The 18,985-nt window shown below is 36.8% G+C and overlaps 2 protein-coding genes across 2 annotated transcripts; one reads left to right on the forward strand and one right to left on the reverse strand.

The window, feature by feature from the left end:
• Window positions 1-938: 938 nt before the first annotated feature.
• On the forward strand, window positions 939-5,523 carry LOC132278790 (uncharacterized). Its single transcript, XM_059780675.1, has 8 exons — window positions 939-1,252; window positions 2,408-2,671; window positions 2,779-2,850; window positions 2,970-3,008; window positions 3,537-3,644; window positions 3,941-4,038; window positions 4,182-4,293; window positions 5,111-5,523. Exons 1-8 carry the CDS (start codon window positions 1,070-1,072, stop codon window positions 5,357-5,359), a joined length of 1,125 nt encoding a protein of 374 aa, XP_059636658.1. The 5' UTR covers window positions 939-1,069; the 3' UTR covers window positions 5,360-5,523.
• A 1,486-nt stretch (window positions 5,524-7,009) lies between these two features.
• Window positions 7,010-13,618, reverse strand: LOC132278791 (proteasome subunit alpha type-1-B-like). Its single transcript, XM_059780676.1, has 2 exons — window positions 13,097-13,618; window positions 7,010-7,734 (listed from the first exon to the last, which is right to left on the reverse strand). Exons 1-2 carry the CDS (start codon window positions 13,445-13,447, stop codon window positions 7,249-7,251), a joined length of 837 nt encoding a protein of 278 aa, XP_059636659.1. The 5' UTR covers window positions 13,448-13,618; the 3' UTR covers window positions 7,010-7,248.
• Window positions 13,619-18,985: the final 5,367 nt, after the last annotated feature.

Genomic DNA, 18,985 nt, shown 5'->3' on the forward strand with positions numbered 1-18,985 from the left:
TGTTCATATGTCATTTTATTTAAAAATTTAACATGTATAAAATATATTCAGGAAAGAAAAGAAAAGGAACCAATACTTTATTATTTAAATATAAATTAGGAAGCATTATTCACAAACATAAAAATAACATATTAATAATTATTTTTTCTTTTTTTTTTTATTATAAAGAACTCTTTATTTTTCAACTTTAAAAGAAGATTAGATAATAGTAGACTACAATGTCGTAATACTCTCATCTTTTTCTTATATTTTTTAACTTACAAAGTATAATTAAAAATATTATTCAATCGTTTTACAAATAGAATTATTGGAAAGTCTTTTTCAACTTATTTGGAAAGTTTGGAAAGTTTTTTTTTAGAATTATTATTATTATTATTATTGTTCTGGTAAACTAAAGCTATGTTTGGTTTAATGAAAAAAAAAAAAAGAAAAAAAAAAGGGAATAAGATTAGTTAAAAGAAAGGAAAAGAGATGATATAATTAACTACTTATTCAGTTTGGTTATTTAAAAAAGGAAAAGAGGACAAATTTAGTGTTAATAAAATTTTATAAAAAAAATTAAAATTTTCATTTATTTCCTTTCATTGTTGAAAGGCTAACAAAATTAACACATCAACTTATTTCTGAATCTTTTCGTTTTTTCTTCCATTATCTTTCTTTTCTTCTCCTTCCCATTTTCTTTTCCTTCCCATACCCCCAACCAAATCCATCATAAAAGGAAAGTACTCGAATTCGAGCATACATATCTTTTAACATTGGGTATTGCCCAAATTATTGGAGAGTCAAAAATGACAAATTTGTTATAAAAAAGAATATAATAATAATACAAAAATGGGGAGAGTTTATACAATTATCTTGTTCTTTTTTTCGTGTAAAATAAAGTTAAAAATCCACTGTTTCTAGGCGTATAGGGCACAGTACTCCTTCAACTGACGGTGCACACATATATATAGACACGCACAATATTGGAGTATAGAGGGGGCAAAGGGAGGTCTGTGAGAGAGAGAGGTGGCGTAAGCTTCTCCTACTTGCGGAAGGAGGAATCATTTGGAAGAGAAGAGGTGTTGCAATGGGTGCAGAATTTCAGCCTTCAAAGAACAATCACGAAGAAGAAGTGGAGTGTGATTCAGGTGATAGTGCTCCTCATCCTCTCATTCTCGGACTCCAACCCTCTGCCCTCATCGACCATGTGGCCAGGGTCGATTCCTCTCTTCTCTCCCAAATCCCCGGAGAGTCCGGTGGCTCCTTCCCGGTACTCCCTTCTTTTCTTTGCTCCAATTCTCTTTCATATATATATATATATATGATATTAGGCTTCTTTTGTTGTTGTTGGGTTTAGTGCTAATTTTTTGTTTGTCTATGACCTTTATGATTTTTGGATTTTTGGGTTTTTTTTAATTGATTAATGTCCTTAAACAGGCTTGTGTGCTGGTTACATTTTATGTTGAATTGGTATGTGTGGGTATGTGGATGAACAATTTGGATGAACAATTTGGTTTCTGCATTCTCTTTGAATCTGGGTTTTGCTGTAATGGGAAAGTACAATTTAGGAAATGGAACCTCATAAATTTCTATGATTATTTACAGGAAGATCAGGACAAGGTTGCTACTTTATGGTAGAACTGAAATAAATGTTCTTTTTTGTATGGGTCTTCATAATAACCAATATCAGTATCATCAATAGGTATATTAAAAGCACAAAAGGTTAGGTTGATGTTGAAACAAAAAAAAAAAAAAAAAAATTATTCATAAAATTGTGTCTTTTATATATTGATATGTTAGGTTTTTCAATTCTATTACTTTGTGCACAATGATCAAAATGCTAACTGTGAATTCAGGGCACCATGCTCCTTAGAGTTGGATCGTAATATTCCCAATTTGAGTGTTTATTGTAGTGTCATGACCCTGGATCAACTTGTATTCCTGCTATAACTTCCTTTAACAATTTGCGATGCTTTGATCATTTAAAATTAAGCTTCATACTTAGTATCTTTACTGTCATTTGTCTTCATTGACAATTATTCATTTTTCTTGATTGGGAGTGAATTCCTTCTCTTTCTTATCAATTGATTGTTTGAATTAGCAATTCTTAAACCTGAAAATTGAACTCTTCAATTGTCTTGCTTTTTTTTTTTTTTTTTGATAAGTTCAAATGTTCAATTGTCTTGCTTTAGTCAACTTACTCTCTCTTTTTGATAAAATATTTGCATTTGGATATGTTAATGTCAAAATTATATGCATTTGGTATTATTTCCCCCACTCTTTCCTTCTTATCTTGTTGGATCTCCTGACACTAACAAAGAATTGAATCAATAACTCGTAATGGTTCTCCTTAGTTCGGTGAGCGGATTGCACATGATAGATGAAATTGATGTTAGAATGAACTTTTTCCATTTGTCCCAAGTAGGTTGCAATTGAAGAGCTCGAGTACATATTGAGGGAGGTGAAAACCCATATGCTTTCTTTACCAAATGATCCATCTTATATGAAGACAATTGCTGGGGGCAGTGTTGCTAATACTATTAGAGGACTAGCTGCTGGCTTTGGCCTCTCCTGTGGTATAATTGGAGCCTACGCGGATGATGAGCAAGGCCATTTGTTTAAAAGTAACATGAGCTTTTATGGGGTGAATATCTCAAGATTGAGGATGAAAAAGGGACTTACTGGTCAGGTGAGTTTCACGTTGCTTCTACCATTGGAGTGGGCTGGTTCTTTCATTCATTTAGTTAGGCTTCTGGATGATAACTGCTGAAACGTTATTGATTGATGATATGGCAGTGTGTTTGCTTGGTTGATTCATTGGGGAATCGTACAATGCGGCCTTGTCTCTCAAGTGCTGTTAAAATTCAGGTGCATGCTAATTTTTATGTACTCTAAACTGTGGTAAATTCCTGAAACCTAAAGAACTTTGTAGATTGCTTACTAAGATAAAGCTTACATGATGTTATTATTATGTTTTCTTCTGTCAGGCAGATGAGTTAACGAGAGAGGATTTTAAAGGTTCCAAGGTTAGTATCTCTCCTTGAAATTGGAACTTCATTGGCCATGTCTGCGTATGGCAAGATCATCTCTCCACCGCCCCCAAATATTTCATCTTGATGGTCTTATTTTAATTAATTCATAAAATAATTGGATTAAATCTGTCCAGCAACCGATGATGTCAATTACTTTGTAAATCAATGCCAAGCTTTGATGTAGAAATGAAGGTCTCTCCGAATATTTAATTAAAAAAAATTCTTATTCAGTATTGTTTCTAAACTTTCTCTGTTGATTTCTCCCTGCCTCAAACTCAATATGTATCATTCATTCCATAAACTTCGTCTGCAAGAGTATCTATGTTGTATCCTACCATTGATGTTAAAACGTTGTTAATCAAATATCAACTAGGTTGTAGACGTGAAGGTGTATCCTCATTCTAAATTGGAACTTCGATGTAATATTGTATCATTCATTGCATCAACTGCCTATTCATTTGTTAGCATACCTGGTACACTCTAGAGGTTCTGCAACTTATTTGCTTGTATATTGTGTTACAGTGGTTGGTAATGAGATATGCAGCATTCAATTTGGAACTTATTCATGCAGCTATTACGATTGCCAAACAAGAGGGCATTTTTATCTCCTTAGATTTGGCCAGCTTTGAGGTAAAATTTTACATGCCCTTATAGAGTGTTTAAAACGTGAATGTGTCCATTTTGTTTTCTGTAACTTTTGAAGTTTATTCATCTTTTGGGCTTGGTTGTTAGCACATGAACAAAAATATTAGCAAAATCTAAAATAACACCCATTTTCTTAAAAATCTAGGAAAAAATCCAGTTTTTTTTTTTTTGGTTTCCTTTTTCAAAGCAAAATAGAATTCTTTCATTCATTTGGCATCTGCTCACTATTTTAAGTGCCAGAAGTTGTAATGCCTTAGTCTGATACTTTCAACTTCTGCCAGATGGTTCGAAAATTCAGATTACCTCTTCTACAATTACTGGAGTCAGGGAACATAGACCTTTGCTTTGCGAACGAGGATGAAGCAACAGAGTTGCTAAGGTGACTGTCAGTTTCTTGACGTATCATATTATCACATATTGTGATGAAAGTGGACTTTCCGGTTGGAGTTCCTTTCCTTTAATTGCAAATATTCAGTGTACTACACTGTGCATGGGTTTTGTTCTCTCTTATTATGGTTGTAGGGGTGACCAAGTTGCTGATCCTGAAGCTGCTCTAGAATTTTTGGCCAAACACTGTCGATGGGCCGTGGTAACACTGGGCCCTAATGGATGCATTGCAAAACATGGAAAAGAGGTCTGTAAAACTTTATCTTAGTCACTCAGATGATGTGACTGGTCTGCAATTATTTATAGATATTTTTTAGTAGAGCAGGGGAAAATCCATGTGTGTCTTTTTTGTCCTTTAACTATTAATATATTAATTTGTTAATTTTGTGATATCAACAAAAATTAGCTTCTCCTATATATATATATATATATATATTGTATAATACCTATTCCATATAGAATTGACTGAAAGTTTACGTTTTTTTAATATATTTTTCTCATGTAGGTATAAGAACATATATAGCTGAATAACGTTGTAACCTGCAAAAAGATAATCTCCAAAAATATTAATAGGGTTTTTCTAAATTGCACAACTTTTCTCACACTCACCAATCGTGTCCTTCAACGGGTTAACAGGGATCAACTGGTGGATAATTAATAAATTGTCTACATTTTATGAAATCTGCCTGGCTTTATAATTTTCAAAAAATGACCCCACCTTAATTCAAAGATCCTAATGGGGCTAAATCCTAAAAAACCCTCTATTTTATGGAAGGTTAAATACTAGCCTCCTAGCCTATCCCTCATATTGCCCTGCACAGCATAATTGTCTTCATGAAGTTCTATGTTAGGATAACCCGTGATTGGACATCCATATATTAGATAAGCAAGATACCTCTTTTATGTTTTTCAGTAGGCTATCTTTCATGCAATAGAAAATGATCTGTCTTTGTCCTTCAAACAATGTATCGAACATGAGTCCAAGTTTCCCGTATAAAGCATATTGTTCTCTTTCCACATTTGGTTGTTCTTTTAAGTTATGTATAAAATTATATTCTCTTCAGATTGTCCGGGTTCCGGCAATTGGGGAGTCAAAAGCAGCTGATGCCACTGGAGCAGGGGACCTGTTTGCAAGTGGGTTTTTGTATGGATTGGTGAAGGGACTATCACTAGAGGAATGCTGCAGAGTGGGCTCATGCAGTGGTGGTTCTGTTATTCGTTCTCTCGGGGGCGAGGTAACACAGGAAAACTGGCAGTGGATGTATAAGCAAATGCAAACCAAGGACCTCCCTGTCCCTGAACCTGGCAAATGATGTGCCTTGAAGAAGATTAAATCTCTTTTCGGGGTCATCACGGAATGTGGTTACTTCTCGAGTCTTTTTCATTTTTTATCAATTTTAAGCATAAATTATGAAGTTGAATTTTGGAACTACTGGTTCGTTTAATGCATGCAAGACCACTTTATTTGTCGACAAAATTTGATTCATCAAAACTAACAAGTCTAATATTCCTTCGGTTTTGATCCATCCTTGAGAATCCCTAAACCCAGACATCCCCAATCTTCATCCTAGTCCTCAATGGGTTGTTTTTGTACTTTATTTCTTGAATCCTCAAGGTTTATAAATAAATTTGTGACTAAATTTTAGGTTGAATACTTTGCCGTGACAGGCCCTTTTGATTTTATACATAAATGAAATTGATTAATGAATGAGACATGTTTGCATAATAATGTGAACTGAGAACCTAAAGCTGTTGTGAAAAGAATGAAAAGACACAGAACCTAAAGAATAACCAGCAAAGAAAAGAATAAAAGGTGTTAAAACACTTTTTGTTTATGTCCCTATGAATTTGAATTATGCTTGTGGGAATGGAAAGCTCTATATCCTGATATGTCTATTATTATTACAGGAGATTCATACCTACTGGGATGTAGTTTGCATATAAAAAATTATTTGTATTTCTTTTAGGATCCGTTTGTGGACGTAAAATATTTTTCAGAAAATATTTTTTTTATTTTCTAGTGTTGGTTGTCGTAAATATTTATGAAAAAAAAAATATTAAAATTTAACAAAATTAATTTATCCATAAATTTTCAACAACTTATTTTACATGCCCCACCCGATGGACTAGACCTCAACCTCGACGTAGGCCTTTAACCTCAACCTCGACGTAGGCCTTTGCACGTAGGTCTTTGCCTAACACCGACGTAAAAATAAAAGAATATTTTACCTAAAAAAAAAATTAATTTTACTTCAAAACACATAGAGCCTTAGAATGAATACTTTTGCATATAAAAAATTATTTGTATTTCCTTTAGAATGGATAATTTTAACTTGTAAAATATAAAACAATGAAGCAATATTTACACATTTTCCACAGCCAAATGCTACAACCTCTCGGATGCATTGGTTTGTTATTTGGAAGATAGAGGAGATGCATTGAAGGGTTCAAGACTCCGCAAAATTTATTGTTTGACCTGAAGCTGCTTCATACTCTTAACATGATCTGTTGATTCATGTCCCATTTTCAACGATTCTAGTGCAAAATAACCACAGAGCAATGCTATCAAGAGGGCTTCCTCACAGCAGAGTAATGCTATCAATAGGGCTTTCTCAGGTCCGAGTCCTGAGTGCTATCAAGAGTGCTATCAAGAGGGCTTCCTCATGGGAGGAGTCATGATCTCTGTACATTTAACTATGGGTTGAAACAATTTTTGAGATCTGTGAAAAAACAAATGAATTTACCCACGGACTCTTGTCATGGAAGAGCTAGCTCTCTTAATGGCATTACTCATAACCACGGGCTCCTGACCTCAACTAACATGGTTTTGGTATTCTAAGCAATAAGCATCCAAATTCCAAGAATTCTAGGGCAAAATAGCCACCGCTGGTGCTATCCTGCTCGTCAAATGACTTCCTCCCAAGGCTACATGGTACGTCAGTACAAAACAGAACCGAAACAGATTGACCCAAGCAAACAGTTTAATTATAGTAACAAGTTTAAATGACAATTGAAGTTCAACAAAACCATGCTTTAGGATGTTTTCTCTGATAAAACAAAAGGATAAATTGCATAACTCAGAGAATATCCAACAGGGAATGGTACAGTCTAGGGTACCATCCATATTCCATAACCTCATTTCTTTAAGCATTCTCTTATACCTTGTTCTAGCACATGGATGGAGTTCATAGCTCTTGCATCCTCAAATATCCATTGGAGATGCAACTGGGTCGGAGGGAGCACCCTGGTCGGAGGGAGCGCCCTGGTCAGCAGGAGCATCCTGGTCAGCAGCAGCACCCTCTTCACTAGCAGGACCTTGTTCTGCCGCCATCTCAAATGCATCAATCAAGGTTTGTACAGTTTGATTATCCAATATATGGAATGCCTCTCCAACTCCTACCACAGCAACTGTGCATGTGGCGCTTGTGTACTTCTCTCCTTGTAAAGTTTCTCTTAATGCAAAAAGTGCATCTTTAATCAGATCATCTCGTGAAGAGCTCATAAATTTCTCAAACTTTCGTTCCAAGTACGTCTTTGCAGCTTGTGAGCGGGACCCAATAGCAAAGGCTTCATATTCAAAGTAGTTTCCACTTGGGCAGTTATAATAGAGGTGAGCTCCAGTTTCATCCAAGCCAGCTACCAGCAGGCCAACACCATAAGGCCGTTTCCAAGAGCGCTGTGTGCAAACCTGCAATCAAGAAAGTGAGTTGAAAAAGAGAATGAGCTGCTCTTGCAGCAATGTAGAAGAACCACCAGCTTGCTTGTTATAGATGTAGATGAAGATGAAAAATGAAGAAAATGCAGAGTCGAAGCTGAAGACCAAGTATAACAATACTGACTTCCCATTAAGCAATCCTCTTAAAAAAAAACTAATGCAGTTCTGCTGAAACAGCGAAGGAAAGAAAACAATATCTCTTCCAAGAACTGAAAGAAAGGCCAACGAGAAAAGCCAAATTTATGTTTATAACATCATATTGTATTCTAGCATGCCGAGGGTGAGGGAGTTGTGTTGAATCCATGCATGTGATGGTAAATCTTGGAGACAGCAGTCGTCATGTCATTATGGAACTTCCTATTAGAGGGACCAAAAACCAATTGTGAACCTATGCTAAAAGATAGTTCAATTTTATTTATTTATTTATTTTTTGTCTCAAACAGAAAGATATTAGTATAGGTATAGCCATATAGAATAAGGAATATGGGTCCAACACGTCTACTGTTAAAGCCTCACTTAACAAAATTGCTCAACAAAGAATTTGAGGTATACACAACTAGCCCCCTCAAGGCCAATAAAAAACCTTCAAAACTTTTACCTTCGGAATGTCTTTTAGAAAGTGAGCAAGTTTTCATTTATAACAAGCAGTTTTACATGGAAATTTGTTTTACCCTGGGCTAGAGAGAAAATGCAATTGGTTCAGATGGCAATTAAGCAGTGTACCAACGCCCAAGATGTAGGGTCAAGAAAGGTCATTGCCTAGGGTCAGTCCACTTATACAGATTACTTGGATGGGTGCATTAGATGAAGACCTTACCTTCAGTGTTACAATCATGCCTAGCAGGGGTATCATACTCCACATAATATAACAGGAATTTGAATTTTATTATTTGTCAATGAAATTTGAATTTTATATTTGTTGTATGAGAATGTTGAGAAGCATTTCTTACATGTCAAAAGAAAAAGCTAATTATAAGATGCAAAGCTAGAATATACTAATTTTCTGATTATTAGCTCACTTCTGCACAACAAATGAATCAAGCCTAACAAAATTGACATGATTTTACTATTTTAGTGCCACACACTAAATTTATGGATTGATATAGTGACTGCTAAAGCAAAATATATGTCTAAATTCTAGTAACAAGCATGCACAAAAATCTAGATGAGCGACCAATTTATGGGCTAAAGTGGTATCCCTATTAACTTCAGCTGATACTGAGGTAATTGAACAACTATTTTAGATAGTAAAGGCAAACAAGAAATCATCTTACAACACATGAATTAAAAGACTAAGCGAGACCAATGAATAAACTCATAGGAAGAGATTTTTTTTTTAAATTTTTTTTTCTATCACCAATAAAGTTTTGAGTCCCCTAACCAAGCTTAGTTAGCTCCAAACCAAAGCCCAATAAATAAAGCACTCATAATTTCAAATTCTTACGTCCAAAGTATGTATTTAAGACAGGTAATTATTTGCCAGACCCGTCCAAATGGGAAAAGGAATTAGTATTCTTTCAAGTTTTCACCGTTGTTTAGGTCCAATATGAGACAACACAGATAACAGCAACAATTTGCTGCAATCAACCATTGTTGCCTGAACCAAACCCTGGCCTAACCCAGGAAAATCAGTCGTGGACAAAATAATAATATTAATAGAAATAATAATTAATCCTATTGAAGTACCCTCCCAAAACCAACTTATAAATGCAAGACCCTCATATGATCTTCACTTATTAATTAGATGTTATTCTAGGTTGACAAAGGTTCTGCTTTATAATATAAGACCTATCTTCTTTTTCTTTTTCTTTTTTTCTCTTCAACTCATTCTGTAGTTCAATTGAAATGCAGCAGTTAAGACCCACAGATCTTCCAAACTATAAGATTATAAAGCTCAAAGCTTTAGAATTACCCAGAAAAGGTCGGGATTTTTTCAAGTCACATCCCGCCCTAGAGGTCTATTTATTGGCTCAACACGAAATATATGCATTAGTAGAAACCAAAACATCTCCCTGTCAATCCCACAGAATTTGAAAATTCAAAACAATAAAACAGATCACCTAATTGTGAATACGAAGAGTCAATCACAACCATAGAAAAACAATTAATAGACATTCCATAGTATCAGCATCACTTCTCAAGGGCTTGTTTAAGTATTCTTTGCAAGTATTTAATGATATCAATCAATTTCGCCAGAACTTATTTATTCCTAAATTTAAGCTATCCTTTGCATGTCTTTAGTGACCTCAAACTAATATCCAGAATGCACTTCTTCCCAAAATTTCGAGGACATAAATATTGTACTTTTTCCAAGTCAATCACAGCCATAGAAAAACATTTCTCCCCAGACCTCCAGATTGACTATTTTTGCTTAAGAATGGACTTGGATGGAACCAGTTTTGTTCATATCTTAGAAGTGTTGATCAAATCTCCAAGCTCAATTAAATTCACAATCTATAGGGCTATAACCCATCAAGTGAATCTCAAATGGTTTTTTTTTTTTTTTTTTTTTTTTTTTCGATAAGTAAATCTCAAATGGCTTGATCAGGTCTTAAATAGAGATTTGAATCTTAAAAATAATTGAAATGCAAGTATGCAAACAGCCAAGCGTGTTTTGAGCTTCATTGTATATCATTTTTTTTCCCTAAAACTTACAGTGACCTACCTAAGGGGCAAAAAAAGTTCAGAAACTATAGTGAATGTCAAGCAAAATAATTAATAACAAGTGTAAAATGAGTTGCTTTACAGCAGATTCTTGCACAAATTAACTACCTGTAGGACTATTTCAGAGCCAAATTCAGTTGAAGAAAGAGCTATAAAGCAACTATCAGAGTGTTATTTGGGATTATGCAAAAGGTAATTATCTTGGTAATTGGCAGAGTGATCAGTTCAGGAAGCAGGGAAGGGGAAGACAGTGGGGGATGGAAGTTAAAAGTACAAACTTAACAAATAGTGGAAGAAGTGTTAACGGACTTCAGTTCGGTCAAATTTAAACCAACCTCATCCACATACCCAATATATATGTGTAATTATGTGAAAACAAATAGCAAATGGTGATAAAGGTACAACAAATATGAATCAAGATACTAATACACTGTCGCAATAGTTTCAGTTTGGAGGCAGGTTCACTTGAGATTTCAAAGATTTTCTCCATAAGTGTTGGAAGCAATAAACTCATGCTCAATAGGAATTTAAAGTCATTTCAATTATTATATACACAAGGAGTAAAGCCTACAATAAACTCACGCTCAAACTGAATTTAAAGTCATCAAATTACTAAAATTTGACTTTGCGTCCATTATACAAGACTCCAAACCCTGGACCTGCAGTTAATAATTATTTTTTCAATTAATTAAGATTACACCATTTTTACTAGCTGGTGATATTCCTTGGTGACACTTTATTGCAGCCTCTAAGCAAGTATGTTAGCAGGTTCTAAGCATAAGACTCATTAGAGTTTGATGAATACTAATTCCTCAGTGCTATTATGAGTTTTACAGCCTATACTTTGATTGATTAGACCAACTTCAAGTTCAATCACCATAAGCAAACCTGCTCGTCAAACCATAAAGGCTTGTAGCCTTCTGTTACAACGGGTATTTGTCCCACATCGGATCCGGATGGAAAGTGAAAGGGGTATAAATGGGTGGGTATGCGGCACTACCCAATAGCTTAAACTTTTTCTTCCCTATGCCAATCAAACCCTTAGGTCCCTTACAAGTTTCCCCTCAAGGAAAAGGGAAAACAAAAACAAAATCACAAAAGTCTTGAAAAGAGTCTGGTCAAAGTTTTAGTAATTATGTTATGGGAATAGTAGAAGTCATCATTAATGTTTTGTGGGTAGTTTGAAAGTCAGTCTAGGAAAAGCAAGTGTCATTAGTACTTGTACTATAAAATGGGCAGCCCTATGTATCTGCTGAATGAAGTCATAATCAATATATATTGAGTTATTATCAGTTATAAACAGTTCTTCAGGCTTTTCCCAGATTTCCCTTTAGAAATCTAGGTCCCGACGGTGATTGGAGTATTCCTAGTCTTCCTTACTTCCGTAAGAAGACTTGTGTTCTTTTTCTGTTTGCTTCAAGCCTTACAACACCAGGAAAGTTTTTTCAAATCCATTTGAAATAAGAAACAGACGATGACTGAAACAATTAGCAATTCAGCAAGAACAGTTGGCATCATATTAAAGGTGGCCCAAAAAACAATTCACCAGCTAGCTGTTTGGGGTAAGGAGAAAGCTGAAAATTAACTTTGCCGGAATACTTTCTCTAGTTCAAACCAGCAAAATAAGAATGAGGAAGCCGCACCTAAGAATATTAAGCAATCTACAAATAACAGAGGAATCCAAGGTGAAGATTCATGGATTAAATAACTATGATACATCGGTAATTTCCAAGACATCGTATGTGAGGTAGGCTTGTATGCAACTTCCATCAAGGAGAGCAACATTAACGTAGAATTATCACTCTCTACAATCAACAACTAGCTCAATTATTGAAATCTTGTGCTTAACTGGAAGACCTGAGTGTTACAACAGAATATTAAGCAATCTACAAATAAAAGTGGAATCCAAGGTGAAGTTTCTTGGATTACATAACTATGATACATCAGTAATCTGCAAGACATTGTATGTGAGGTAGCAAAATGTGCTTGATCAAACGACTGCTTGTATGCAACTTCCATCAAGGAGAGCAGCATTAACATAGAATTATCACTCTCTACAATCAACAACTAGCTCAATTATTGAAATCTTGTGCTTAACTGGAAGACCTGAGTGTCACAACAGAACAAGCACTTTGACAACATCTCCCTTGCTTAAAAATCTGAGTTCAGTACCTAGATGTTAGAACAATTGGAAGCTTAAATTCAGTAAAGTCAACGCACGAGTTGCGAGATACCATGCTTCTTTTTCCCTCTCCTTACCGGTACTTGAAACAAAATCATACCAGAAACCATATAGCAACTTCTTGAGCAGAAAAAAACAAATATTGAAGCCCTAAATCACATAATGAGAAACAATCCGCACATCGACCATGACCCAACCACGATCAAGCAAATAAACCAAAATTTCCTGTTACCACAAAAAGCCCCTTTTTCTCAGAGACCAAACGGATTACCACAAAAAGCCCAGGTCTATTCTCTTTCTTAACCTCCTTTTTCTAAGAGACCAAACGGATTACCACAAAAAGCCCCATTCCTAACTACTAAACATAAACCCTAATATCCCTTAATTTTCACGATCCAACAAAACAATCACCAAATTCAAATCAAACAAAGCAATAACACATATATATAGATATAAGAAAGAGAAATTGGAGTTGGTTTAGTTTTAAACCTGGGCCTTGTCAGCGAGCTGAACAACAAGGCGGCCGACGGGGAGGGGAGACTCGTAAGTGTAGCTGTAATTGATACATTCGGATCGCATGTAGCGGGAGAGGACACGGCCGTCGGCTGTGAGGCCTGAAATTGCGACGCCGATGTGGTCGTCGGCCTTGAAGATCTTCTTCTGGTGAGACGAGAGCTCCGAATTAGTCTTGTTGACGCACGCCAACACCACGTGGGTCTTGGATCGGAGCCCAATCGCTGCCGACCCTTGCTTCACCGCCTCCATTGCGTACTCCACCTGGAAGAGCCTCCCTGCCGGACTCCATGTCGTCACGTCTGTGTCGTACTGGTTCCTGAACATCTTTACTTCCCTCTTTCCACTTAACACACAATCACAATCTCTCTCTCTCTATGTGTGTGTGTGTGATTCTTCTTTGATGGAGGGTTTGGGGGACAGGTTGAAGGGGCTTTTCTTTTCCTTCAAGGCAGAGTGAAGAAAAAGATGATGTTGATGCACGCAGGTTTCGATCTTCGGTAGTCTTTATGGATCTTATTGTGGGTCGGGCCTCTAAGTGATAGATCCGATAGATTTGGAGTGGGATGCAAGTATGCAACTCGTGCGTTTTAGTCTTTAAAGACTCAACCCGACCTTATATGTCGAATCTTAACCTAACCTTACCGGAGCGCAATGTATCCTTAAAATTTTAAAGGAAACTACACCAGCCCTCCCTTCCCGACACTCTATTAACCCACAATAAAGCGGTTGGGCTATCTATTCCTAGCCCAATACTAAATAATGCTCTGCTAGTCCACACTGAAAGCCCATCCTCTCACAACCATTCTCTCATAGATCCATCTATTCAGCCGGGTTTCACGAACTCCGTTGTTAACCTACAGGACTCTGTCACAGCTAATTCACATGCTCCAGGCTTTGTTTCCCCTGTTAGCAAGTCCACTTGTTCCGTTTCTTTCACCGTTGCGTTTGGATTGGGGGATTTAGAGGGATTTGGAGAGAAAAGAAAAGGAAGGATAGTGACGAGTGTGTTCGAATGGAAGAAATAGGAGAGAAAAGAAAATATTTGGAGAGATTTGGAGGGATAGCAATCCCTCCAAATCCCTCATTTGGAATCCCTCCAAAATTGACAAGATTTGGAGGGATTTGGAGAGAAATGGAGCAAATTACAGAAGGGGCAAGAGAGTTGAGAGACAGTCGGCTGAAGCTTTGATTTGTGAACGGCGACCGAACTGGACTGGAACAACAGGTGCTAGAAACTGATAGATATGGGTTTTGATTTTTTTAACAATCTGAAATGATATGTGGATATGGGTTTTGATTACAGTTGCAGAGAGAGAGAGGGAGGCTGAGAAGGAGATGGACGCTATTAGGGAGGATGAAATATATGTATATCTATATGTAGTTTGTAGTTTGCAGTTGCACACAGAGAGAGAGAGAGAGTTGCAAAATAAGAATTACAGACCATAATTCATCATAATAGGACACAAAAGTCACAACTTAAGAAATAAAAATTATTAATTTTTCTAGTAATAGAAACCTGCTTACCTGAATGGATTCCAAGACAATTCCAAATTGGCCATTGATGAGCTTCACTCCTTCTGCTTTGTAAATAGATACAAAATGGTTCAAGATTTCAGCGTTTTTTAAGATCAATTTTTCTTGGCTTTGCATCCTGTTATACAAAAAAGAATAAACTGCCACAAATCATAACCAGGCGAAATCAAACAAGTAATAAAATCATTTCAGTTGCAGAGAGAGGGGGGCAAGCTTGAAATATATGGGTTTTGATTTTTGGAACAATCTGAAATGATTTGTCGATATGCAGTTTTGGAGAGAGCGAGAGAAAGATGATCAGAGACGGAGGCTATGAGAGGCTGAAATGATTTTGCCCTACTAACCTTACCAAAAAGGGTAAGATGGTAATTTCATTATCATCCTTTTCTTTATTTTCTCTCATTTGTGTTATCCAAATAACAATATTGTCAATTCCTTTCTTTTCTCTCCTATCTATCCAAACATGAATATAAATTATAGCTATCATTTCCTTTCTTTTCTTTTCTCTTATATTCCTTTCCTTTTTTTTCTCTCCTATGTATCCAAACGAAACCTAAAATTCCTAGTCATCGTTCATGGAAGAGAAAAGCAAGGATGCAGACAAAGCATGGTTCAGTTGACCCACTATCACCGAGAAAGAGGAAAATAGAAACTCAAGAAGTATTTGCAGAATTGGACCCAAAACGTTCCAGAGTAACGTCCCCCTACTCAGATTTCATGATTTCAGATGGTACATTCTCTTCCCTTTTATCTAATTCAAAGGTGGTTGTCAGCTTAAAGTGGCTCCAACCCCCCCAATGAAGGTTCTGGTATGGAATTGTCAGGGTTTAGGAAACCCCCTGACAGTTTCCCAGTTGAGAAGGCTTGTTAACCTTCATTCTCCACCTTTAATTTTTCTATTTGAAACAAGGAATGCACGTGATCGAGTGGAAAAGGTCTGACTTTTCTTGGGGTCCTATGATGTTTTTGAGGTTTCGTCGGTGGGAAGGTCAGGTGGTGTGGCTCTTTTATACTCTAAAGAATGACAAATTTCGATTCTCGACTTCTCAGCATTTCAGATCACTTGTAAAGTAATTGGCGGCAAAGGTGATCGCCCTTGGTTTTCACAGAGGTGTACGGGTCCTGTACGAAAAATGAAAGGGCTTATCAATGGAGATATATTCACAGTCTTATGTTTCAACATGGCCCTCAATGATAGGTGACTTTAATGTAGTACTTCACTATGATGAGAAACGCAGAAGTCGTCTTAAGCAAGGCTGGATGCTTAAAGAATTTAAACAATTTCTTGAGGATTGTAAGTTGCTGGATATTCGCTTTAAGGGGTTTCTTTTCACCTGGCAAAACAAAAGGGAATCAAATAAACTCATTCTTGCTAGACTTGATAAAGCCCTTTGCACACCTGCATGGTCTTAGTTTTTCCCCCGATGTATGCTTCACAATCTCACCATCCAAGGATCAGATCATAATGCTATACTGTTGTGTCTAAATGATTCTATCTCTCATATTCCACGATCTTTTCATTTTGATGCTCGATGGGTTAAAGAAGAGGAGTTTAAGCCTCTTATCACAAAGTCGTGGGATGACCATTTTCCTGGCCCTCCACTTCAAGGTATCCAGCATAAACTAACTCTCTGCAAGGCCAATCTTAAATATTGGCGAAGAGGAAAATGCAATAATGCTAAGGTCAAGATAAATGATCTTGACCAGAAGCTGAAGCGTCTCAACGAACAAGAGATTGATTTTGACAAAGGGATGTGCTTTCAGTTGGAACAAGAGTTGGGCAACGCTTGGAGGGAAGAAGAACTTTTTTGGCTGCAGAAAACACGAATTGGTTGGTTGAATCATGGGGATAAGAATACAAAAAATTTTCATTGAAAAACACAAATCCATAGAAGGAAAAATGAGATTTTTGGGATTGAAGATCAATGTGGTCAGTGGAGGGATTCTAAAGATGATATCCGCAAGGTTGCTGAAGACTATTTCCAAAATCTTTTTGCTGCCAGTCTATGTTTTGATGATTTACCGTTTTGGAATTTGGTGACGCCCAAGGTGACTCCAGCAATGAATTGCGAGCTACTGCGCGAGGGGACCAGCGATGAGCTTTGATTGGCCGTGGCTAGCATGGGGCCTTATAAAGCTCCAGGCCCGGACAGGTTCACTCCTCTATTTTTTCAGACGAACTGGGATGTGCTTAAGATGGATCTGGTTAAAGGTTTCAATTCATTTCTGGAAGGCAGTTTATTTCCCATAGGTCTCAACTCCACCAACCTGGTTCTGATCCCAAAAGTTTCTCACCCTACTTCAATGATGAATTTCCATCCAATCGCACTTTGTAATGTGGCTTATAAGATTTTTTCAAAAGCCATTGCGAATCGACTCAAACCTTTTCTTCCTCTTCTAATTAGTGAATCCCAGAGCGCTCCCTAATCGCTTAATTCATGATAACATTGTGATTGCTCATGACCTTTTACATGTTGCCAAATAAAAAAAACATGGTGATTCTTGTTCTATGGCAGTTAAATTGGATATGGCAAAGGCTTATGATAGGGTGAATTGGTCTTTTCTATGCAAGTTCATGAGTCTGTTGGGGTTTCATCCAAGATGGGTTAACTTGATTATAGAATGCATTAACACTGTTTCATACTCAGTGCTTCTAAATGGAGAAAAAGGAGATTACTTTACCCCTTTCAGAGGCTTACGGCAATGAGATCTCCTTTCACCATTTTTATTCCTTTTTTGTACTGAGGTTTATCCTCGCTCTTTCATGAATGTTCGAGAGGGAAAAAACTTTTAGGGCTGAAAATGGGTCGGGGTTGCCCTCCAATTTCTCACTTACTATTCGACGATGACGCCCTTCTTTTCTGTAAAGCTGCAAATTCTGGAGTGCAGTGTATTAAATCAGTCCTCAACCGCTATGAAGCTTTAACAGGTCAGTTAGTAAATCTGGACAAATCTTGTTTATACTTTTCTCCTAATTTTCCTTCAGCCCTTAAAGATATATGTAGACAAACCTTGGGTTTCCAGAATGTTGATTGGTGCCATAGATGCCTTGGGTTGCTTTCCTTTATGGGCAGGTCCAAGGTCACAACTCTCAACTTTATCTCAGATAGGGTTGCTTTAAAAACTAAGCTGCTTAAAGGTCCGTTGTTGTCGAAGGCCAGCAGAGAAGTGATGGTGAAATCGGTTCTCTCGACTCTCCCAACCTTCTCTATGCACTGTTTTAAACTTCTAAAGCAAAATTGCAAAAAGCTGACTAGTAATCTCCTCAACTTCTGGTGGAGTGGTGAAGAAAAATTCAATAGAATTAAATGGATCAGTTGGGACACCCTTTGTAAATCCAAGAATGAAGTGGACTTGGTTTCAAGAATGTTGAGCCTTCAATTTGGCCCTTCTAGTGAAACTTGCATGGCGAATGGAAACCGGTGATGATATTTTACTCTTTAAATCCTTCAAATCGAAATACTTTAAAAATTGCAACTTTGTTGATGCTCCTCACAAATCCGGTGCTTTTTGAGTCTGGAAGAGCATTCTTTTGGCAAGAGAGATTATTCGAAAAGGTATGCGATGGCGTACTGGGGACGGATCCAAGGTCAATTGTTGGAAGGACAACTGGCTTTCTGCCACTTCAAACTTCTCTGTTACTTCAAAGAATTTGGCTACCAATTTTTCTTCTGTTGCAGACCTTGTTAGTCATTCCTCTCACAAGTGGAAGTCCGATTTAGTTTCTCAATATTTTAATCTTCGGGATCAGTCTTTCATTTTACAAATTCCCCTCAGTTCAATGGGGGAGGTTGATTGCAAGATTTGGGTCCCTCCAAGGATGGCAAGTTCTCGGTTAAAAGTGCCTACTATATTGTATTATCTATTCTTTCTCCTAAGCCTCGTTTTATTCCTCTTGATGGTTGTAGTTTTGATCCCGTCCGTAATGGTTTGTGGAATCAGGTGTGGAAAATTTGCGCTCATCAGAAAATCAAACTTTTCCTATAGCAGTGCAATCATGAGTGCATTCCGGTGAATAATCTACTTTTCTTACGTGGCATCTCTGACAGGTCTTGTTGCCTATTTTGTGAATTGGAGGTTGAGACGGTTAATCACCTTCTATGCACCTGTCCCTTTGCTTGCATGGTTTGGAAACTTAGCCCGTTTAGAAATAATTTCAGTGCTGATTTTCCTTCCTTTTGGCCTAAAAGGTGGTTAGATCTTTGTTCAAACTGGACCTTAACTGAAGCTCCAGATGATTGTATAAGCTTAGCAGCCTTTCTCTATTAGACCATTTGGAAATGCAGAAATGATCTCATTTTTAAGCAAAAACGATGGGATCCCTTTAAC

Source organism: Cornus florida, unplaced genomic scaffold, assembly GCF_030987335.1.
Source record: "Cornus florida cultivar Cherokee Brave unplaced genomic scaffold, ASM3098733v1 CherokeeBrave_3.0.0_Hap2_Chr10, whole genome shotgun sequence".
NCBI lineage: Eukaryota > Viridiplantae > Streptophyta > Magnoliopsida > Cornales > Cornaceae > Cornus > Cornus florida.